Consider the following 18001-nt stretch of genomic DNA (forward strand, 5'->3'; position numbering starts at 1 on the left):
GAATGTTGGCTGGGGCTCTCCCTTCCTGTCAGAGAGCCCTGGCGGCCGCAGTTGTTTGAGCCCCTGGCCCTTACCCAGCCCGTCTTGGTTTTGCTTAGTTTGCAGATTTTCCACAGAGGCAGAAGTTAGAAAACGCTGCTGGCCGTGAGCCAGGCGCTGGGGACGGCCTGGGCCCTGCGGACTCAAAGCTGCCCTTCATACCTGCTTTGCGAGGGCCGGAGAGGCCGATCGACGCCAGGAGCACCACCCGTGTGCTGTTCCAGCACTGAGAGGCCAGAGCCAATGAGCACAGCGGGCCACGGAGACGCCACAGGCTCTACCGCGCTCAGCCACACAGGGCGGCCATTCTCCCCGCAGGCAGCCTTCAGCTCCCTCCGTACGGGGCACCCAGACCCCGGCTGCCCTCAATCCAGCTCGCTTTCTCCCCACCGCCCCCACCGCCATCTCCTTCCTCGCACTTCCACCACCCCCAGGCAGCACCGGCAAGGCCTGCCCAGAAGTGGTGGCTCCGGCGGGACCTCGAGGGCTTCACAGCAGCCCAGCCATGCAGGGGGCAGGCTGGGGGAGGCGCTGGTGAGTGGGACCAGGGCTTGTGCCACTCTAGGGCTGTCGAATCACACAACCCAAACTCTTTTGCCCCACCCCCTGTCCCAAGGCTCCGTCCCCACTCACTCCATTCCCCCCTCCGTCTGTTGCTCACGCTCCTCCATCCTCACGCACTTGCACTGGGATGGCAGGGGCTTGAGGTGTGGGAGGGGGTGCGGGCTCCGGGCTGGGGCCGAGGGTTTTGGAGTGTGAGAGGGGGCTCTAGGTTAACACTGCCTCCAGCGGACAGCGGTCAGTCTACATCCCAGACCTGAGCAGGGGCAGGGCCAAACCCAGCCCCAGAGCGGAGCACTTTTTGGGTGTGGGGAAGGCTCAGTTCTGAATCCAAACTCTGGCGCTCGGGGCCAGGGCTTGGGGGGAGGCAGAGACTGGCCTGGCCTGTTGGGCTGCATATCAGCATGCCCGGTCACTGCTCTATCTTTTTGCCTGGTGAGTTATAATTTAAAATATGTCCAGCCAAGCAAAAAAAAAAAAACCAATCACCACCCCAAACAACCCCCGGACTGTTTATCAGCAAGACGAGGAGCTCAGCAAGCAATGGTGGCAGTAGTGGGATATTCCTTGGGGAGGGAAGGTAGTTGATGGCCTGGCAAAGTGGCATGGCCTCAGCATGCAGCCTGGGATTCAGCTAGGACACGGAGCCTGGCTTCTTGCCAACCCCTTCCTCCTCGAGCCGCAGAGCAGCAAAACAGCTCTATCACACAGCACGACCAGGGCCAGGAGCCCAGCTTGCTGTAGATGTACCGAGTTTTTCTGCCTGCGTGCAGCAGGATGCATGGCCTCTCCAGGCCCTGCTGCTACCCAGCGCCCTCTCCCCGCTCTTCTCCCGCCCCGAGCACCTCCTCATTCCAGCAGCCCCCACTGAACAGCACTTCATTTTTCACTGCGACAGGTTAAAACAAACCTGGCTGATGCCCTGTCTGGTATTCATTAGGCTTAGTCTTCATTTCCTCACGCATTTTCCATAAGGCTGAGATGGGGAGGCAGGAGGGGGCAGGCCCGGCTGGCTCCTACGGGCGGTTTCTGGGTTTTTAGCTAGAGGAGACCCCAGATTGAACACAGCATCTGAACATTCCTCCGGGTGGGTTGAGTTCATGCGCCGATGGCCGGCCAGCCAGGGCACGGGGAAACCTCCGTCGCCTTCTGCCACCCACTAGAAAACTCAGCAGCTGTGGATGAGGGTGCCCCAGGGACAAACGCGAGCAGGGATACCCATCCCCCAAGCTCCCTCACTCCAAATACCCAGCAGCCTTTGCTCCTGGCCAACCATGCCAAGGGATGCGTGTTCCAGGGGCAGCTCGGCCTGTGACGCACTTATACCTGGGACCCCCCTTTGGATCTCTTAGCAACAGCCGGGTAGCTCCTGAGACACCTCCGCAACCGCAGGGGTCTTAGGACCGCTCAGCTCTCACCCCTGAGCCTGCTGACACCGCAAATTGGGCATACAGGCGACCACTACACCACCATGAGCGGGTGTCCGTCCAGGGGCCCGTCCGGCCAGCAGCGGGTGGGAGGTTGGTAAGAAAACAGCTGTTAATTCTTCCAGGCTGCCCAGGGATTTCTCAACAACGCGGGGAGGAGGGAGCAAGGTCTACACTTAGGAAAAATCACTTGGCAGCGCCCAGTTCTCATCAGACCCTCGTTCCAGGCCCAGAAACGACGGCACCCTCTCTAATTGGAGGTGTTTCTGGATTCCCCCCATCGCTCTGCTCACTCTCCTCGGGCAGTGGAAAGCGAGGGGCACTATTCACTCTGTGCCCACTGGCAAGGGTGGCACTCGGAGAGGGGAGAAGAGCAGGCCCATTCCAGAGGGCCAACAAGGAGCTTTGGCATGGGCAAAGCCAGTGGCATCTTGTCTCAGCTAAAAGTCACCCTTGGCAAATGTCCCCAGGGTGCTATTCAGCCATGGAGGAGGGGGGTACTACTGTACTTGCAGCAGACTCCTTGGCAACGGGAGCTGCGTTCCCTTCCACCTCCGGCACGCCTTGGCCCAGGCAGGGATGCTGCTGCAGCGAATCCATCGCCACCCCGGGCTGTGGCTGGCAGGACCGGGTGCCTTGGAACGGAACGCTGCAAAAAGCACTTAGGGGCTGATTGATTGCGTAGCAAGGGCCGCGTCTGGCAGCGTTCATTTGAAACGTGTTTACTAGGCTGCGAGGCAGCCCCAGGGAGGCAAAGGCCAGTCGCAGCCCTGGCTGATACACAGGAGCTGAGGCAGCTGGACCTCTAGCCTCAGAAAGAAGAGATAGTACGAGTCCCACCGGGCCCCCCACCCCCCAGCCAAAGAGCTGCAGGCTGCAGCCCACCAACCCAACGCATCTCCTCCAGGAAAACTTAATCTTGAGGTCAGGAAACATTCCTTCTTACTGCAGATTTCCCTCCCCTGCCCCAGAGTGGGTCTTCCTGGAGCTGTCACAGGAGAAAAAGAAGTCGTACAGCGTAGGCACATGTATGCCAGCAGGACCAGATGGGGGATTTGAACTTGCGTGCATGGCATGGGCGAGGGGTCCATCCATGCTTGCATGGGAGGTTAAACAAGCATGTTGTATTGGGAGTGGACTACATCCACCCTGACCAAATTGGCCCCGTCAACCCTGGTTCTCCACTTGCGAGGTAACTCCCTTCTCATGTGTCATTATATAATGCCTGCAGCTGTAACTTTCACTCCATGCAGCTGAAGAAGTGAGGTTTTTTACCCACGAAAGCTTATGCCCAAATAAATCTGTTAGTCTTTAAGGTGCCACCGGCCTCCTTGTTGTTTTTGTCACTGTGGCTGGGTGCACAGGGATAGGTTTGCAGGTGTACGTGCTTGTGTCTGTATGTATATGCTCCTCTGTGTGTACGGCTTGTGTTTCAAGCATGTCCTTGTACCTGCGTACATGCACCGGGGCACGCTCCTGCTAATTGCAAGTGAGCCTGTGCATTCATGTGAGGGTATCTGTATTGACATGTGCTGGGGCCCGCCTGCAGTAATGCATGCTGGAGCGAGGCCCTTCAGGTACATTAGCGGGCAAACAACCATGCAGGGCTAGACATGAGCCTGGGCACGTCTGTGGGCTTTCATGGCTGCGCAGACACCTGCATCCTTGCACACAGCCCTGCACGGGTGTGAAGGTGGAGCCGGCTAGAAGCAGAGGGAAGATTAAGTACCCAGCCCGTTTGCTTCCATGGCGCTCGGAGTCAATTACAGGCACCAGCTGCGTTGCACAACAAACAGGAAACCCAACACAGGAGCCGAAAACACAACCCCAGAGGTTCTGGGGAATGTTTTTGTCTCTGTGTTATTGGATCTCTTTGCAAAGCATTCCACAAAGGAACAGCAGAACCCAAAGGCTGACAAGCACCACCCCCCCTTCATCCAAACAGTGCTTTGGTGGCTGTTTGAGTCCATGCCCGGCCGGTGGGCGGGGAGAGCACTCAGTCAGATCCTGTGCACACCCCTGCTTCAAGATTACCGAACTTGAGGCTCAATGCCCTGCTCTGTCACGTTCTTCCCAAAACGCAGCCCTGTCCCTTTGGACACCTGGTGCTTTGACCTCCACGGGGAAGATGGCGGCTCTCGGAGAAGCGTCCTGGAGTTGAGCTCCTGTCCACCTGTGGCAGGCACTCTGTCCATGGCAGGTCCAAGTCCCCATCAGCATTACACCCTCGGTAGCATCCCCTCCATGCCCTACACCGGGGAGTCTGGTGAAGGCAGAGCACGAAGAAATCATTCAAGGCCTCACCCAAAGGCTGGGACAAGAGGGGGTGACTTACAGGCAGCCACACTGGGTGCGGTCAATGTTCTTTAAGAAGAGAGACGGGCCTGATCCAAAACATCTCATCTTGAAATTCCTCCCCGGCCTCAGTTCTGTATCGGGCCCATCTCTGGACTCTGAGGCTGAACAGGGTTAATGTGACAGGCCATGCCACCACTTCCCCACAGCTGAACACCCCAGACTTTAGGGAAGTTTGGCTTCAGAGTGACACTAGATTCAAATTCCCTGGCTCCAACCTATCACTATCATGCCCCACGTCTGAGCGCATGAAAGGCTCCCAATAGCTTGAGGCACAACACTACGCCATGCATCATGGCTCACTAGCCATCTCGGCTCACTACAGGGCCAGAATCTCCCTGGACTTGGAAAGAGGCCAGCACGACTAACCACATCCAACTCCCCAGTTATTTTATGACCCAGGATAGCTGCCGATGTCCCCACAGCATCGCTGCCAGATCCTTCAGCGCAGAGATCTAAGAACCCACCCGCTGTCCTCGGTGCTTGTTGGGAGCGGATGAGACGGAGCCAGGCCAGAGAGAGCATGTCCAGTCAGACTGTCCTGAGATTCCTAGCCTTGGGCATCTCCCTGCCTTGCACTTAGCAGCTGAGCGACAAGCGTCTTCCTCTTTTTTAGGGGCAGCACCACTGGCGGCGACAGTAGCCCTGCATGGGACTGAGATAGCAAAGGGGGGAGGCATTGGTCGAGCAAGGCAGTAGAAACTTGTTATTCCTTCTTGCACCGGAGCTAGCTGCCCCCACTCCAGTCAGCCCATGCCGCCCATGAGCGCCCTGTAACAGGAGAGAGGCCCTGCAATGGCTTGGCTTTGCAGACCGTCCTTGCCCTGTCCTTGCCTAGCACAGTCATTAAGGCAGCAGCAGCTCGGGGCTGAGATCTCTGCGCAGGTCACTCCAAGGGGCGGGAGCCCGCCAAGTTAAGCGCTTCCTTCCTCACACGGGCGAGGGCTTTGAAGTCCGTTGTGGAGACCCGAGCCTAAAACGGGCCCCGGTGCGTCAGCGTCGAGGGAAATCCGTTGGCTTTGGAACCATGCTTCCCGCAGTTTCCGGGACATCACTCAGGGACAGCATTTCCCACCCTGACGGGAGGCGGGTGGCTCATGCTGGCAGCTCCATGAGCTCTGAGCCCTCGGCCTGAACATGCCATGGAGGGAGAGGCAGGAGCCTTTTCTGGGCAGCGGGGGGCTAGCCCTTCCCAGTGTTATAACACCCTCCTTGCCCACCGGGGTGCTCCAGGCGCATGCCCCGTGCTGGAGTCAGCATGCTTTGCACCGGGGCTGCCCAAAGAAAAGCAGCCCAGATTTTATTCCTATTTCTTCATCTCAAGATATTTAAGGCAACCTCATGACTTTGACGCCTGACTCGTGATTTCTGAGTGCCCAGGGCTGGCAGGACTGACCCGGCCTCAGGCTCACCCACCAGCAGCGGAGAGATCCTCCAAGAGGGTGCAGTCTGCTCGTTGTAAGCCCTTCTGCCCCCATGTTACCACTGGGTCGATGAGGGAATCAGGGGTGCAGTGGGCTAAATGCCCAGGCCTCCATATCTCTGGGGCCAGTCCGATCACAAATGCAATTGCAGCACGTTTCAGTTTAGCTCCAGTCACAAAACCGCCCATGGTTTGGATCCTTGGTCTGTAGAGTCGTAGTTTTAAGGCCAGCAGGGACCATTATGATCATCTCATTCAATGTCCTGCATAGCACAAGCAGGGCCTGTTCTCCTGTCCGGCCGGAGCTCTGCACTCAGGACTAGCACAACTGGGACGGTACAAGTCAGGTGCTGGGTTCCTTGGCTAGAGCAGCAGGGGATGGTGCATTAGTTCTGGGGATGCAGAACCAGGCCTGGGGAAATGCAGCAGTGGCTAGTGGGGGCTCGAGGTGCATTGGCTGAGTAGCGTCGGGCAGTGTCAGATCTGCACTGCCAGCCTCGAACAACGGGTGGAGAAAGAGAAGCCGCAAGTTCTCCCTAACAGTTCAAGAAAGGAAGAGTCAGAATCGTCCCCGTCCCTCCAACTAGTTGTAGGAAGAGACAGAAACAACCGACTCCTAGCTGTGCACAGCAGGCACTGGTCCTCAAGCACTACCCGGGGATGGAGCCTTGCGCTGGGTGGATGCTGCCACCTTGTGAACAAGCGCCATCACTACATGTGAGGGGAAGAGACTGGTGTGGGATCACTCCCCCTTCACATTTCACAGGACCCTTGGGAGTACCACCCCTTGCATCCCTGCCATACAGGGAAGGAACATCTCACCCCCTGGGGTCACCACACGCCAAGCCCTGGACCCCGTGGCACATGGCAAGACAACAACCGAGTGCCCAGCCAGCAGGCCCTGCAGCTAGGCGCTATGATTGCGGTTCTTGTCTCAATGAAGACCTTAGTTCACAGCTGTTGTATAGCTCTCCCTCGCTGGCCTGCCATGGCTACCCAGAAAGGCCCTGGATTTCTAGCAGGTTGTCTTCCACCTGAATAACGAGCTTATCTTCTCTGGACTTTACCTCTCATGTTTGTAAAGACTAGCATGGACACGCCCCACATTTGATCTGAGCCCCAGGGGGAAGAGCAGAAGTTTGTAGCCTGGGGCAGACGTACACAGGAGAGGGTCCTCACTGGCCTATGCAAATGTGTGAAGAACTTTGAGTTAATCAGCAATCAACTCGAGCAACAGAAAACTAGTGAAAATGATATGCCGATAACCACGGTATCTCAGCAGCACCAATAAAAAAAGAAGAAGGGCAAATACACAAGAGGAAGTCATCCGGCTGGAACATACCCAGTAAAAGAATTAAGAGACTTTATCTGGTTTTACTAGTCCAGAGACACTTGGGCTGAAATCACCCCCAAGGACAGGTAAGAATCAGTTGCTGTGTCTTTAACCCAAAGTCAGAGTGTGCCAATAATACAATCCCAAGTGTAATGCAATCACTGTAAAGGGATCTCTTAAATCCTGTTATACTACAGGCTCTTGGTGGTAGTACTAGGTGTTGGTACACCACCTCGCATTGTCCACGGGGCCTGTGGGCGCTAACACAGTAGAAATAGGACAGGCAGTGTCTAGCGGAGCAGGTGGTTCATTGGAGCGAGCTCCCCTCTGCCCCCATTGACACCATTGTTTATCATGATGATGCAATATACCGGGGCTTGTGCATGTCCCTCTGGTGCTGGGTAGGCCAGAAGCCCTATTTCACTACCCCCGATTCTCTTGTGGGTGGAGCAGCAGGGACGCGCGCTTGTGGAGCAGAATCCCAGGTCTATCCCTGCTGTCACCATGACACTGAGCTAGCAGGATGTGCAGTAACCTAGCAACAGCCCACTGGGATCCCTGTGGACGCAGATTTACTGTACACCCCCGTCTCGTTGCAACCGGTTGAAATCCAGGCTTCCCCGGCTAGGAACTCGGGGGCTGGATCAGTCAGGTTTGGAAGGCAAGGTCGGGTCTCCCCTCGTTTATTACTTGGGGCTTATTTCAAAAGGGGCACCGCTAACTGGAAACCTAGTTAAAATTAAATGGAGTTGAAGTCGAGGTCGTTTCTGGTTCTGTGCCTGAGTCTCCCTGCCAATTATTGGGGTTTTACGATCTCATTCTGCTCCGTTTCTCTTCTCCACGAGAGCCGGCCACAGAGAAGAGGGGAAGAGACTAGCTGGGGAGCAGTTAATCTGCGTAAGTTTGATACACTGTGCTGTCAAAGGCACGGCGAGAGAAAAACATGTCCAGTCTTTCAGTGACAGTCATCTCCAGGGTTGTTGGCATGGACCGGCAGCACCGTTTTCAGACAAACGGGTGATTGCTAGTCCAAGAAGTGGCTGCATCAGCTTCATGTTGTGCAATGCTCTGCGTGCAGAAACCAGGGGCATCGGCAATTCACAGACAGGGAGCTTAGAACATTGAACGCAGCTTCAAAAACACTGAAACCTTGTGATTTAAAACTTATTCAATTAGGCCCTTACCAATAGGATGCAAAAGGACTATAATCAGGCATTGGGGCCTGTACTTATACCAGAACTGGGATCCAGGAGTCTGACTACTTGAAACCATGGCTTGTGACAGGAACACTGCACCAAGAAACCAAACGGAGTGCTTCAAATTAGGGCTTGTGAAATACCGGATCTGGGCTTCAGTGGCCTTCAGTTTTGTGTAACAGAACAGGTTATTTCAAGGGGGAGAGAGAGAGAAAACACCTGAAAACCAAGAGTAAACTGCACGTATATCTAACCGCTTTTCTTCTCAGCTGTGACATTTGCCTGCAAACTGGGCTTTAACCACCAGGACTCAATCTAGTGCTGAATCTCCTCAGTGAGTTTCAGTGTTATGTACTTCCCGGTCATTGACTCTGGGAATTGAAAATCATTAACCAAGCCCCCCAAAAGCTAATGTGCTGTTCTTTTTTGCTTACCCTGCTGGTACCAGAGCAGCATGGAACGAACAGGGACGCTCCCGAGCTGAGTGCAAGTGGAGGGTACTGATGCACCAACAGGAGCGTGAACGAGTGTGTGTCGGGTACAACATGTGTGCATGGAGAAGCCCAGTGTGCCAGGCAGCACGAGTCCCACTGAAAGGAAGTCCAAGAACAAGTCTCATTAAAAGCCAATAGCACTTGTACTCCCAAAAGGGAACGTCTGCAGTCGAACAGGGAGGTGCGATTCCCAGCTCTCCTCGAGCGAACGCACTACCAAGAATAGCGGAGCGGGGGCAGCTTGATCAGGAACGTACCTGCCTGGACCCCTTGGGTACGTACTGGGGTAGCTTGCTGAGCCGCTGCCCTTGCTACCCCGTCTCAAGCTAGCGCAGGTGCGTCTATGTGAGCTGAGAACGGCTGTACCTCAGGCCTGGTCTGTGCAGTTTAGGTAGCTGTGTAACTATGTGAGTTAGGGGGTGATTTTTACCAATAGATATACTTGTCCCATCCGTCATGTGGACAGTTATACCACTATACAGGGACCTGAGCCCAGGATAGCTGACTTTCCTTCCCATACTGTTATACCACAGAGCTGTGGCCAGGCTGGGCGGGTTGAACTATCCCGGTGACGTGCGTTGACAAGGCGGGCGGGCGTGTGTGTGTGTAAACCCCCTTAGGGAGCAGGCCGATCTCTCTAACCCTGACATTCTGTTTTCTTGCCGAGATATTGTTCAGACGTGGAGGCAAGGCAAGTGACTACGAACAGAGAGCCCCATTTTATTAGCAGTTAGTTCAACAGGACCGTACATTATTAGTGATAAAGAATCTTTGAATACCACCCAAAACGGCTGGGTTCACCAAGATTGAAAGGAGGAGCAAAGACAACTCTGAAATATCCCCTCCTCCCCCAGGAAATACCCACTTCTCCCACCCCCCACCCCCGGGAAATTATACAGAATTTCATGCAAAAATAAAAAACGGGAACCCCCGGGGGGCTCCCTCTTTTGTCAATAACAAAAGGTAAAAGAAGGGTTTAAAAAAGCCCAGCTATGGGGAATCTCTCTCCCCACTCGCTCTCCAGCACTGCCCAGTGACGGCGCTAGTGATCGACAGAGCAGGTACCATTCTCCTCTCGTAAAGTGCAGGCAAAGCCGTGGCAGCACTTGGGGACCATTCCGATGGCTGCTTCTGTCCATACGCACACGGCGAGGTGGTTCGTTCCTAGGGTACCCGTCTCCGCCCCGTTGGCTGCTGGTGGGCAGGAGCGCTCAGACACACGTCCCCGCGAGCTAAGCTGAGCCTAAGACACCCAGACGCAATCGGGACAGACTTGCATCAGTGGCTGGAGAAAGCACTTTACGTTCATCCATTCTAGCCTCACAACATCCCTCGAGGGACCATGATCCTGGGCATGCAGGCGGGGAACTGAGGCCCTATTGTGGGATCCTGGCTTTACAAGACACCATGGGAGTGAGCCTCCCTCCCTCTTGAAAGGCCAAGATATTTTTGCACTGATATTTTTGCTGCCTTTTCCTTCCTGCTGCTGCCAGTTGCCAAGGGGTCAGGGAGTCCAGTGCCCCCCTGGCTCCTGCAGAGCCGATGGCAGCGAAAGGGGCTGCCTAGGTGCTAAGAGGAGCATGGGCTCATCGGGCTGTCATTGCTGGTTCCCCCTTCCAGCCGGCCCACTCCTACCCCGCTCCCTTCCACCCGGGAAGGTCACAGTTTGCTGCCGTGGTCGCTCCCAGCCCGAGACTGCAGCGTCGCGGAATGAATCCGAGCGGGGGCAGAAGCTGCAGGCTGTTCTTTATACAAGCCTGGGTTGGGGGCTTGCAGAACGGTGACTAAAGGAGAGAGACTAGGTAGGTGTGGGCAGTTGTAGGGTGCAGGTGGGGGGGAAGGGGGGTGCCAGGCAGTCTCTGTCTCTGCATAACCTGATGTTTGTCCACATGTGGCAGAGCAGCAACGAGCCAGCGGATCAGCACTACAGGGCCAGTTGCTGGAGCTAGCGGTTATCTCGGGAGAAAGCAACGGGAAAGGGTCTCGTTTGTTAAACCCCACGGCCCAAGGGGGCGATACTATGCATTGGTGGGCACTGCACACGCACATCGAGGAGGAGGAGAGACCCTTAGAGCAGGGAGCTCTCACGTGGCTGGGATTCCAGCACTCATAACAGAAAGATTAGCATGTGAGTACACGCAGGGGCTTAGACCGACCCATGGCACTAGTGATTTCAAATACGCTACCTGGTGGGGCCCACAAAGCCCCCCCAGGCACCAGCCCAGCCTGCTGTTTTGGACTCATGCCCCCAAGCAGCGAGTCCCCGTCTCACCCCACGACCACCGCGGAAGCTCTGCTCTAACCTTAAAACGCCTGTTTGAGCGGAGAAGGCGGAAATCCAAGATGGCAGTGACACTGTTGGTGTCGTCACGGTAACCCGAAACCTCCTGCAGACCGTTCTTTGGGATCAACGCTCCCCAAGCCGCAGCACGGTATGTACCTAATCCACACGCACAGGATGGGGAGAGAAACCGGCCTCAGTGGCTGCTGGCGTATGGGCCTGGCTTCACTCCTTCCTTCTTACCGCGCTCAATGAGAGAGAGCGGCCTGCTCGCCTCAACTCAACGCCCACCACTGCAGCAAGGAGAAGCCAGAAGAGAAGACACATGCGGGCAGGGGAAGATGTCCTGGGCTCTTCTGCTGTAACTGCAACAAGCAATGGAGCAGAACATGCTGCTTCTCCGCAGCACAGCTCCAGCGGCTGGAAACTGCAACAGGTTGCATAAGAATCACGCTGCATTTCACCTACACCTTCCCCCCCAAAACTAAAGGGGAACGGCCGATCCTGGACTGCCCATGGCTCCTACTCTGGTTGTTCCAAGGGTACGTCTGCACTGGAGCTGAAGGGTGTCATTTTCAGCCCAAGCAGACATACCCACGTGAGCGCTCCTAGCACACTACAAAGAGAAGCTGTGGGAGGAGCTCGCCAGCCTGGGGCCTGGGTGGGATCGGACTCAGCCCACCCTGCCACTTGTGGGTATAGCTCAAGGTCTGCCTGAGCCGGAAACGACACCTTCCGCTCCAGTGCGGACGTACTCAACGCTGCTTAACGGCGATGGGAAGGTGGCTCGGTGCAAAGGAAAAGGCCACGTATAATACCGAGACAAGGGCGGCGTTTGTAAGCTCGAAAGCTGGTCTCTCTCATCAGCAAAAGCTGGTCCAAGAAAAGATATCGCCTCCCCCACCTAGTCTCTCTAATATCCTGGGACTGACACGGCTGCAACAACACCGCATATGTAGAATACCGTCATTGAACAGGGGCTGCAAAGGGAGGCCCCTGACTTCTCTCAGGGGAGCTTAGTGTCTGAGGAGAGGAGGAAGCTTTCGCATTACTGCAAGTGCCAGAGGGGACGCATGGCACTGATGTTTTAAACAGCATTAGGAATGCACCCCCAGAGAAAGGGGCTGTCCCAGGACAGGGCAGACTCACAGAATCAGAGCCTAGCTGGTGGCAGAGGACAACGCAAGACCATTAGCATGGCCCAGGGCCTAGATCTGTGTGGATCTCTCACTCCCCACCATTCCAGCATGGCACCATGAGAGGAAGACAACATGGAACTCAGGGACTGGCATGGGGGAAGCCTGAGGGCCTATAGGGGAACCCTCCTTGCTTTTCCCCTCCAACCAAATCTCCTTGCTAGGCCCTCTTCAATGTGAATGTACTCAGTTGCTAACACAGTGACGTCCAGTTGGGGAGATACCCGATGAATTAATCTTAGGCAATTCTTAGCTCTCAAGAGTACTGGGTCCAAGAACCCTGCGCAAGCCCTTGGAACCTGCTCCATGAGACACTGGCATTCACATCTTCTTCTACTGTCTCCTCTCTTCATTCCTTGTTGGATGCACCTTCCCCAGCCTAGGCTTCCCAGTCCTCTTTTCCCAACCTCTCTGGAGCAGCGAGATAACAGAACTCGCCCCATCTCACTCCTCCTCCCCAAACTACTACACCCAGGCTCTCCTGGCCCACCATGCAAGCAGTTCATTCAGCCAACAGCACTGTCGGATCAACTCTTTTGGGGTTCTTCCAGCTGGGTCTTCCCTGACCCTGGGCCACCTCCACTCCTAAGTGAGCGATACACCAGCCTGCTTAGGGATCCAGGGCCTTCGCCCAGGAACCAATGGCAACCGTTCTTGGTTAGCTACCGGCCCCACCCACGCCGGGACAGTTGGGGGCAGAAACTCCCAGGAAACCTCAATACTGAAACACTGGCAGTGAATAGAACTGAGAGAGAGTCAGAGATGGAGCAGCAAGGTACTTATCCCGTCATTAGAAAAAAAAATTGTTCATCACTGGTCAGTAGATAGACCAGCCAACCGCACCGGCTGCCCACCTTCACGTGTAACAGTGAACGAGACAAAATAAAACCGTAGTATCTCAGGTACAAACTTGTGGCACCAGAAAAACAGAACAAAATTATTAAAATACTTTAACTTTTAGTATCCAAGAGGTCCAACGTGCTCGGAATCCTTTCGGCCGCTGTTAGTCCAATGTCAGCCCTGCCCAACGTCTGCCCCCTTCTGAGCTGGTGGCTCGTATATCAAACCACGTTCCAGTGAGCAGGCTACTGGACAACCTCAGTCTTTTACCACAGAAAACACCACGTATATAAAACGTTGCCACGCGGGAAGGGGGGCAGGGGGCACATTTTTCCTTTGTAACCACTCTGGAACCAGTTCTCAGTTCAGTTCTCTTACCAGATGAGACAGATAGTCATCTGTCAAGCTCCCACCCTTCAATAAAATAAAATACAATAAAATAAAAGGCTGGGGGGAGGGGGAGAATTCATTGGTGACAAACTAAACATTGCAAGTCTTAAAGTCTTCTTTAAAAAAATCCACAGACCTCTTCCAGCGCTTAGCGCTAGGTCTTGTGGGAACCCAGGACACCCCATTCCTTTATGCTGTCTCACTTCACTTTGTTTGAAACTTGATTGCAGACTTGGGTCGGTGTTTCTGGCCGGCCCCTTTGTGCCTCTGACCTCAAACAGCACATCGTGCTCCTGTTCTCCAAGCCAGCTTTGCAAAGAGTTGTCCACATCTTGGAAGGGTGCTCAGCTCCATTAGCTGATGAGGAGAGTCTCAGAGTTGCTGTAATACTATCTTAGACATGGAGAAGTTAACCCCATCCAGGTATGGAGAAGCAGGGAATCTTTGGGGAATCCCCCCTCATCAGGAAATGACATCACAACCCAGGAAGTGACCTCATTGACAGGGACCTCAGAAGACAACAGCTCTTGGGGAATTTGCACTGGGTTTGCAGAGTCAGGCAGTCACACAACTTTAAGGGCCCTCAGAAGAGACAGTTGGCTCCCGTACACCATACTGATGGCCACATGGGTTCTCACTCAAAGACCTTGGCTGAATATTGCTCAGAAATGCTTTTCCCTGGTGGCCTTTCCCTCCCGCTCCTATCTGTTTGGCTTGGTGTTAGATTTGGGATCTTCTTTGTGGGCTCGCGTCACTATTGCTCAGTAAGGCGATGATAGCAGCAGCTACCTAGCGTTCTGGAGTTCCTCCCGCAACCAGGTTGGCAGCGTCTGACCCATTTTGTACAGCAGCTTGGACAACTCTATATTGTGGTCCCGGTAATAATCCCTCAGGAAGGCTCGTGACTGCAACAGTAAGAGAGGACAGAGATCATCATTAATGGTAATCATTAGCGTGTGCCAGGAACTTGCTGCAGTCAATGCATTAGAGTGCTCCAGCGCTCTGGGATGTGAAGCAGACCAGCTTTTCACTATCCACCCACCGACCCCGCCCTTGCGTGCTCAGTATCAAACCAGACTCATGCATGTAAATGCGGTTTTCTAGTGCACTCTTACATACACGCCCTTCCCCCCATCCAGTGTTCTGCTGAGACACACAGATGTTCTACTCTTGCTGGGAAACTGTGGTCCTCAGTAGCAGCAAAAAATAGCAAAAGCAAGGCTCATTTAGTGGCAATCATGCGAGGTTTCCAATACTTACATCTGAATCCATCTCTGGGTATTTCCTCCCTTTGCTTTTCCCCAAGCACTTGGTTTTCCCTCCCTCCAGCAGTTGGCACCAGAATCCTTTCTTTGGATCAAACCTACAAGAGGAGAGAAGTGAGCAACATTTATCGAAACATGCCCATGAAACGGCTTTGTTCCAAGATCCTCAGAGACGGACAGCTCTCCAGGACATGGGTCTGGTACTATCAATGCATTCATTGATGACTTGGATAATGGAGTGCAGAGCATGCTTATAGAATCTGCAGATGACACCAAGCTGGGAGGGGTTGCAAGCACTTTGGAGCCCAGGATCAGAATTCAAAATGACCATGAGAAATTGGAGAATTGGTCTCAAATCAACAAGATAAAATTCAATAAAGACAAGTGTAAAGTACTACAGTTAGGAAGGAAAAAAAAAAATCAAATGCACAGCTACAAAATGGGGAATAACTGGCTAGGCAGCAGTGCTGCTGAAAAGGATCTGGGGGCTACAGTGGGTCACAAATTGAATATGAGTCAACTGTGTGATACTGCGGCAAAAAAGGCAGATGCCGCTCAGGGCTGTATTAATAGGAGTTTCATATGTAAGACATGGAAGGGAATTGTCCTGCTCTATTCAGCACGGATGAGGTCTCCACTGGAATATAGCGTCCCATTCTGGGCACCATACTTTAAGAAAGATATGGACAAACTGGAGAGCGTCCAAAGGAGCGCAACAAAAATGATAAGAGCTTTAGAAAACCTGACCTAGGAGGAAAGGTTGAAAAAATTAGGCATGTTTAGCCTTTAGAAGAGAAGGCTGTGGGGGCACATGAATATGTCTCCAAATATGTAAAAGGTAGTTTATACAGAGGACGTTGAATGATTGTTCTTGTCCTATCTTCAGTGGACACGGAGAAGTAATCGGCTTAGTTTGCAGCAAGGGAGATTTGGGTTAGATATTTAAAAAAAAAAAAAAAAAAAAAAAAAAACTTTCTAACTATAAGGATAGTTAAGTACTAGAATAGGTTACCAAGGGAGGGTATGGAATCTCCATCACTGGAGGTTTCTAAGAACAGGTTGAACAAACACCTGTCAGAGATGTGTGTGGGATTGACCTAAATGACCTCTCGAGATCCCTTCCAACCCTACATTTCTAGGATTCTGTGAGATGCTGGCATAAGAACGGCCATACTGGGTTAGACCAATGGTCCATCTAGCCCAGTATCCTGTCTTCTGACAGTGGCCAATTCCAGGTGCCCCAGAGGGAATGAACAGAACGGGTCATCATCAAGTGATCCACCTGTCGCCCATTCTCAGCTTCTGGCAATCAAGGGGAAGCCTCATCCTTCTTGCAGACTGTCACTGCACTTTGGTTTGTAATGTTTCACAGCGCTTTACGGGACGCAGCAGTTTGTGTAGACAGCAAGCCAGGCCTGGGGTTAAGTATAGATTTTTACAGGAGCATTGCCCATGATAACAAAGGCCTGGTCTACACTGGGGGGGGGGGGGGGGNCGGGGTCGACCTAAGACACGCAACTTCAGCTACGAGAATAGCGACGTAGCTTAAATCGACTTAGAGAGAAGTCGACGCATCTTAGATCGACTTACCGCCCGGCGCAGGATCGACGGCCGCGGCTCCCCCGTCGACTCCGCTTCCGCCTCTCACCCTGGTGAAGTTCCAGAGTCGACGGGGAGTGCGTTCGGGGATCGATTTATTGCGTCTAGATGAGACGTGATAAAATCGATCCCCGATAGATCGATCACTACCCGCCGATCCGGCGGGTAGTGAAGACATACCCTTATGTTTGTAATGGCGTGTTTTAATTTCTTAAACTCTTAATGAAGAGCTCTCCTAAGAAAATTATATTTAAAAAAAAAAAGCGGTCATAAGCTGGGGAGGAATATTCCATCGATTCTAAGCAGCAGAGGAGGGAAAAGACAATAACAACCCAACCCTACCAAGCATTCCCTTTGGTACAAGGAAAGTTGCCAGATGCAACTTCAGTGTGATCCACCAAACCGCCTCCCTACCCCATTTCTGGCCCTGGTGCAGGCAGCGAACTGCTCAGTTTCTGGGTCTAGAACTTGTGCATGGGTCCGGATGGTCACAGATGGTTCTTCTGCCAACAGCGGTTTCTATTGCATTGCTGTATTTCCAGTGCTAAATACTGCACTGGCCCAACGGAGAATGACAGACCCTCTGTCGAGGTCACAAACAAGAAGCGCAAACGGACGTCCAGCATCTTGGCAAGGAAGGAGCCGACTTCCCTTCCTCTGCTGCAAGATTCTGGCCTGCAGGGAGGGCGCTCACAAGTACTAGTGTCTCAGGAACCGTGTTCAGAAAAGCCATCCAAGCCTCCATGGAAGGCGGCTCAGGTGCTGGTTCTGGTCCCAAGCAAATATGGCTTTGAGTCCTGGGGCAAAATCTTGCCCCACTGAAATCAATGGAAGCTTTGTTGTTGAGGTCAGTGGGGCCAGGATTTCCCCTCTACTGTGGCGCTTATCCGGCTCCACTCTCATTCCCAAAACATCCCCTTGATGGGAAACCTGCCACGGGGAAAGGGCGAGAAAGCCCAATGCTTGGAATGACAGGCCGCAGCCTGGAGGGTCACGCCGGCTGAAGGAGGAAGAGGAGGGTACGAGGAGAACTCACGCCAGGGTTTTATGGTAATCTATGAAGTTCGTCACGCCAAGGAACTTCTGGACTGTATCCATCACTTTGGCTGGTTCTGTTCGGAGCAGCTTGCCATCCAGAACAAGGATCTGCAAGAATAAAAAGAGAGCTGGGGGAGGGGGCGGGTCTAGTCTGGTACCAGCTCCATGCTGGCTTCAAATTGGATCCGTTGACAGGTGGGACAGGACTATTTCTGCCCCCTTCTCCCCCCCCACGTTACAGATGGGGAGCTGAAGCACAGAGAGGCAAAGTGATTTGCTCAAGGTCACACGGGGCATCTGTGGCAGAGCAGAGAATTCAACCCAGGCTCCTCCAGCCCCAGACTACCACCCTAACCACTAGACACAATCCTTCCTCTCTCCCCTGCGACTGACTCCACTTTCCTCAGTGCTGGCCTGGCCATGGAAGCCACTCGGAAGCTGCCGGTGGCTGAATATGCGGCAGGTGAAACACGTCACACCAGTTCACCAAGCGCGATGCTGAATCTCCATTCAGAGCCTTCAGTGAGCTAGGAGCGAACTACCGCTCAGATGATCCCTCTCTGT

General features: G+C 53.7%; 1 protein-coding gene across 2 annotated transcripts in view; it reads right to left on the minus strand.

Annotated features, from left to right (window-relative positions):
- Positions 1-9528: 9528 nt before the first annotated feature.
- Positions 9529-18001, minus strand: part of NDST1 (N-deacetylase and N-sulfotransferase 1) — a 61984-nt gene continuing 53511 nt past the window's right edge. For both annotated transcript variants that reach the window (XM_034778204.1, XM_034778205.1), the window contains exons 13-15: positions 17436-17545; positions 14796-14898; positions 9529-14440 (exon numbers count right to left, since the gene is read on the minus strand). In XM_034778204.1, coding sequence (XP_034634095.1) covers positions 14321-14440; positions 14796-14898; positions 17436-17545 — 333 coding nt within the window. In that variant the 3' untranslated portion in view covers positions 9529-14320. The remainder of the gene's footprint in view (positions 14441-14795; positions 14899-17435; positions 17546-18001) is intronic.

The sequence above is a fragment of the Trachemys scripta genome, chromosome 8, assembly GCF_013100865.1.
Source record: "Trachemys scripta elegans isolate TJP31775 chromosome 8, CAS_Tse_1.0, whole genome shotgun sequence".
Lineage (NCBI taxonomy): Eukaryota > Metazoa > Chordata > Testudines > Emydidae > Trachemys > Trachemys scripta.